Below are 6,101 nucleotides of genomic sequence, written 5' to 3' on the forward strand. Positions count from 1 at the left end.
GATGACCCCTGCCTGCTCTTCCAGCTCATGGTGTGCTGTGTGTGGCCCGTCTGCCTGTTCCTGGTCTCCTGCTTGTCTCCTCCCTTTCGCCTTCTGCCACATCGCTCTCTCCTCTGTGCGCAAGCTCTCGTGCACCGTGAGATGCTTGGCTGTGCCTTGCCTGATGGCTTCTGTGTAGACTGAGTCTTCCCTCCTCAAACAGATGCAGCAGTCCTGGAGGGCATGCATGTGTCTTCCCTCCCCCCACGCCCACATGGCCCACTGCGCCCAGCCCAGGAAGTAGGCTTGGGTTTCCCTGTTTCTTGCATGAAGAAAGCAACTTATTTATTGAGTCCTCTGCTTCATCCACTCAGAAGGGCCATGATACTCCTCTTAAGGATATGGTGCTGTGGGTAGAGTGCCGGGCCTGGACATGGAAGTCTAACTTGCCCAGATAAGCTCTGGAAGGATGCTCAAGGGAGTCGCAAGATCACGACTACAGGAGTACCAGACCCCAGTATGCTCTCATTTTGTCTCCCGTTGTCTGCCTTTAAGCACATGACTTAACTTCTCTGGGTATTGGGTATCAGTTATCTACAAAGGCTGGAGCAGTAAGCCTGTGGATGTGGCAGTTCCCATCTCCCTCTCCTCTTGCCTCCACAGAGGATCCAAGCTCAGATGTCAGAGCTCAGCTCCCATGCCCATGTGGGCAGTGGGGGGTGGGGTGGGGGGGAGGCAAACACATGTCTTCTAGAACCACAGGCCTCCATCTTGGATACCGAGTGCCTCCTTCTTTCCTCCACAGCAGCAGGGACACTGCAGCATGGAGCTGAAGAGAGGAAAGACATTCATCAAATCTAGCCTGCAGATTGACCATGAGAAACCCCCAGATCCAGCAGCCACTGCCCCGGCCACGGAGGATGCAGTCTCACCAGGAGGGCAGCAGCGACCCCACAGTGAGAGGGGCCCCCAGGTCAGTCCCAGCACCCAAGGATATGACAGGTGCTCCGACAAGGGGGCTCAGCCAGACGCCAATGGGGGGCCTGCAGCTCTCTGTGGGACCACCTTCAAACTGGTGCAGAAGAGCAAGACTCAAGACACTGTGCCCAGGGCTGACAGGGCAGCCGCAGCTACAGGGCAGCTGGTGGGCAGCGCAAGCTTCCCAGGGCCGCCCAGGAGCCAGCGCATGATTGACTACCGCCACTTTGTGCCCCAGATGCCCTTTGTACCAGCTGTGGCCAAGAGCATCCCAAGGAAGAGAATTTCCCTGAAACGACCCAAGAAATGTTTTCGGAATCTATTCCACATCCGCAGAAACAAAACTGAGGATTTGGCCTTGCTGGCAACCAAGGGGAAGAGCTTGTCCTCTCCTGAAGGCCCATCAGAGGCTGGAGGGCAGCAAGGCACAGCTTGCTTCCCCTTGGGCGAGGGGCTGGGACTGGACAGCCTGTGCCAGGACCTGTCTGACAGTGAGTTCTTACCCGACTCCTCCTTTGACCTCTGCAGGGCCCTGTGTGAGGATGTGGCCTCACTCAAGAGCTTTGACTCACTCACCGGCTGCGGGGAGATCTTTGCAGACGAGAGCTCAGTGCCATCCCTGGAGCTGCATGAGGGCCTGGAGAGCCCTGCCCGGGCATCCCAGGTGCCTGACTGCATGGCTTCCAGGGGCCCCTTCCAGGGCAGCGTAGAGCAGCTGGCATCGCCTGCCCAGAACGAGATGTCTGACTTTGACAAGTTCTGGGACCGTGTGAATCACTCGGTGAGGCAGCAACAGCGCGCCCTGCTAGGTCCGTGGCTGGGGGGCCCCCAGGGGTCAGACACAGACAAGCCCAGGCCAGATGCAGCTGGGCTTGCTGAGCTCCCCCTGTGCCCATGCAGGGACCCCCACGGCGGCTCCAAAGCCAGCTCCATAGACACAGGCACGCCCAAGAGCGAGCGGCCAGAATCTGTGTCCACGAGCGACGAGGGCTACTATGACTCCTTCTCACCAGGCCTCGAGGAGGACAAGAAGGAGGCCCCGAGTCCAGGCACACCCGCAGCCGCCTTCCCCAGGGACAGCTACAGCGGAGACGCCCTCTACGAGCTCTTCTATGACCCCACTGAGGGCCCTGGGAGCCCGAACCTGGATGACGACCTGTGCGTGTCTGAGAGTCTGTCGGGGCCGGCACTGGGAGCCCCGCTGTCCATGTGCAGCTTCCACGTGGGGGCAGAAGAGAACCTGGCCGCCGCTCCAGGTCCAGACCTACTCAGCCAGAGCTTCTTGCAGAGCTCCTGGAGGGGCAAGGAGTGCCTGCTGAAGCTCTGCGACACCGAGCTTGCCATCACCATGGGCATTATCAACTGGCTCCGCCGGAGCCCAGAGCTCCGTGTCCCGCCTGCCTCGGCCCCCAGGGAGCCTGCAACGCCCCCGGGAGGACTGGTGGAGAAACCAGGAGCTGGCTCTGAGAAGGTGTGCCTAGGTCCAGTGAAGCTGGAGGGCGGGGGGACCCGGGCCTTAGATACAGGGAGGACCTCCATGAGCTCAGCACCCAGCAGGCGGGAGCTGTGGGCATGTTCAGGCCCCAAGGGCCCACTTGCTGGAGTGAGCGAGGTCCTAGCGGGGACCAAGCAGGGGACCAGCTCTCCATCCAGGGACCCCTCTCTGGAGTGTGTGCAGGTCTCTGGGGAAGAAGGGACACAAGGCCACCCTGAAGGCTCGTTCTCCTCTGTGGGGTCTGCAGCCCCCATGGCAACCAACACATCTAGCAAAAACAAGGTCCCAAACCCCTCTGCTTGGCCTGGCTCCCAGCAGCCCAGTTTTCCTGGGAACCTGGGGTGTTTCCAAGGTCCCTGGAGGCCAGGCCTTGGGGGAAGCACCGTGGATTTAGAGCTCACTCTGACAGGCTGTGTGGCCCAGGTGGCAGCCCTACAGATCCACCCAGACTGTCAGCCCCCAAGGCAGAACACAGGTAGTGGGCACTGCGGGCAGCCTCAGGCCAGGAGCCCTGACATTCCGCAACAGAAACAGCCTAACAGCTTCCCTAGCATGGCTGCCATATGTGGCCTGCCCTCCCTGGCCAGCCCACTCCACAGCCCACAGGACCAGAGGTGCCCAGGCCGCATTCTGGACCTGAGCCAGATCAGGGTGGAACCCGCCAGGCTGGATGCCCAGGCCCATGCCTCTGTGGAGGACCAGCCTCTGCAGCTCAGCTCAAGGGCTATAGAGCAGGCTGCACACAGGAGCCAGCTGGACTCATAGCCCCCTCAGTCCTGCTGCCTGGGATCACCTGCCAGGAATTCTGGCCCTCACTTCCAACAGCCAGTGGGAGGGGGCCCACTCTGCAAGTGCCCAGAAAGCCGCTGCAGCTTCTTGGACCATGAGGGCATCCTCTGCAGCCAGCAGGAAGTGGGAGCTCCCAGGCCAGCATGGCTGAGACCCACCTTTGGAACAGTCTTGTGTCTTTGAGGTCACACTCAGGAGAGCCTAAGACCCAAATCTCCACCCTTTGTCCCTGATGTGAGGACTGTACTGGGGGAGAGGGGGTGGCAGGACTCAGTGGGGCGGGGCATTTTAACATGGAGGCATCCATAGCTGAACCCACCAGCTCAGCCAGAACAGGTCCCGGGCAGCCCAAGGCCAAGGACAATTGCAAAGCTTCTAGTGCTCTCAAAATGTGCCTCACCGATTTCCCCACCAAAAAATGAAGCGTCTAAACCCAGATGTGAAGTAGCCACATTTGGCCACTCCTCATACAGCATGTCAGAGAGAGGAGCTCGGGTTTGAAACTGATGGGATGGAAATAGTACATATTATAAAGGGTACATATTGTGCTGATAACTCTGCACAAGGGTTGAGAGTAATAAATGTGAGTGGGGGGTCTGAGGCTCAGGGGTAGGAGCTTGAGACGGGGGTAGGGGGTTGCAGATGAGCTTGGGAGTGCCCACTTGCCCCACCCCAGCCTGCTCTCCACCCCCAGGATGAGCAGCCACAACCTTCGGGACCCTGAAGGGCTTCTCTGAGGGAATCAGAAGCAGAACCAGCCATCTCAGCAAGAGCCTTGAACCAGCAGATGCCATGCATTCCTGTGCAACCTTGCCAGGGCTGGCCAGACCCTGCAGACTCTGGCCTATGGGTGTTCTCTGTCACAAAGCATCCCATCCAAACAATGATTTCCCCCAGCTTGCATTCTCTAACTGAGCTACAGGTGGCAAGATACTCTTGGGGAAGAAGCTGACTGATTCTCCACACTGCCATTCTTGCCCTCCGTGCTGCCAAGCATTCTAGCCTCCCGCTTCAGGAAGGCTCACCTTTGAATGAGGCTGTATCCCCCAACCCCTCGAAAGCCACACATGTGCACAGCACCAAACGTTCAGAATCACAGAGGGAAAGGTGGCTCGCACATCAGGAAGGGCAGGTGTCTGTTTGGCCAGCCTCAGGGCAGCAGGCCAGCAGCCAGCCCCTTGCCAGAGTTCCCTACGATTAGATCCTGCCTCAGCTGCCCTGTTGTGGTGAGGTGCCAGGTGAGGGTGGGGGGTGCGTGGGGTGGGGAGTATGCCACAGGCAACTATGAAGCTTTTTCTAGAAGAGAGGCCAGCCTAGAAAGGGGGCAGGCCCAGTGATGAGGGAGGAATTCCAGATGGAGGGATGCAGTCTGGCAAGCTGACCACAGGCTGGGGCCTCTCCTGATTGTCTGAGGCTTTGTTTCAGGCTAGAACATGCTCCACGGCCCTCATTAACAACTGCTTCCTGGGGCCCACTGTGTGGAGGATGCATGCAGCACATGGGAGGTTCAAAAGGCCATGACAGGGCTCCTGACCAGGCCCATCGAGACAGGCCACAAGGAAGGTCAGGGCCAGCCTTTCTGGGAAGCCACACTTGACCCTTCCTCCCAGGACTGCCACAAGTGGTCACGACAGCATTATTGGGCCTAGATGGGAGCAGGTGACATGTGGAGTAGCTCGCTGCATCCCTGCAGCAATCGGAATGCAGCTGCTCTCCTGGTTTCTGACGTGGAAACCGAGGCCAGGGTGCGGATGTGGCTTGCCCATGACACACTCGGGCGGTGTGTGGGACTGATGGTGTTGGAGCCGAACCCCGACTCCTAGGGCCCAGCTCTCGGTAGGCTCCTGCCATGAACACCCCTCTCGAAGCCTCCCCTCCTCCCTTCTTTTAGGGCACAGGTGTCTGGGTTCCAGGAGTGCATCTCCGTTACTTTGTACCGCACCTGAGCAGAGCAAGTGCTCAGTAAATACTGTTACAAGAATGAAATATCAAAAGGTTGTACATGGTTTTCTGATTTCTTTTTGCCTGTGGGCCTTGTGTCTAGAGAGCAGCAGAGTTGGGTTTAACCTGGCAGAAGTTCTGATGGAGACTTCCTTGATGTGACACAGTGACTTCTGGAGATGTGGAAGAACCAGCCTGGTCCAAGAGCACTGGGAAGGGCAGGAACCAAAGTGGTCCAGGTCAGGAGAGGCCTGGAGTCAGGAGGGCAGCACCAAAGGGGACCCAGGACTCAGTCCATGGCGAAGCAGGTGCATGGTGACCCAACAGCAGGGCAGCAGAAACAAGGACTTAGGACCATGCCTACTGGGAGGAAATATTGCCCAGTGGCTCTCAATCTGGGGAGCATTTTAGGCAATCCCAGCACTGCAGAGATTCTCACTCAGCAATCTGGGGAGTGGTCCCAGCAGTGGTGTGCTAGGCGCCCTGCTGGGAGAGTGAAAGAGGCTGTGTGATCTTCCTCTTGTGTGCACTGAGTCAAGGGTCCCTCAGCCCATCTCTCTTTCTGCACCCCACCCCTCAGGCTGCCCTCCCCAGCAAGATGGGTCCAGGCAATGCCATTCTGACTGGGCTTCACAGTCCTCAAGGATGTCCTCGAGGTGACGCACTGGGAGGAAGAGGGGAACTTCAGGGTCCAGCTCCTGGGACAGGTGCCTAACCCAGTGATGGGTGTGGAAGAGACCTGCTTGGGGCATTTTCATAACTCTGGTCAATTTCCAGCCCTCTCATTCACACGTGGCTGTAGAGGTTATAGAAGATTTTTCCCATGTAAAGTAAAATCCTGAGAAGTAGGTCCAGTTGTCCCCAGCTCACAGATGTCCCAGGGTCACACAGTGGAGGGGGAGCTGGGGTTCACCCTGGA

General features: G+C 58.4%; 1 protein-coding gene across 1 annotated transcript; it reads left to right on the forward strand.

Moving 5' to 3' along the window:
* The first annotated feature begins 802 nt into the window (after positions 1–802).
* AMER3 (APC membrane recruitment protein 3) lies at positions 803–3,424 on the forward strand. The gene is given in 3 exon segments (XM_065880899.1): positions 803–3,219; positions 3,221–3,303; positions 3,306–3,424. Coding segments are annotated over 3 exon segments (2,619 nt in total).
* The last annotated feature ends 2,677 nt before the right edge of the window (positions 3,425–6,101 follow it).

The sequence above is a fragment of the Phocoena phocoena genome, chromosome 7 (assembly GCF_963924675.1).
Source record: "Phocoena phocoena chromosome 7, mPhoPho1.1, whole genome shotgun sequence".
NCBI lineage: Eukaryota > Metazoa > Chordata > Mammalia > Artiodactyla > Phocoenidae > Phocoena > Phocoena phocoena.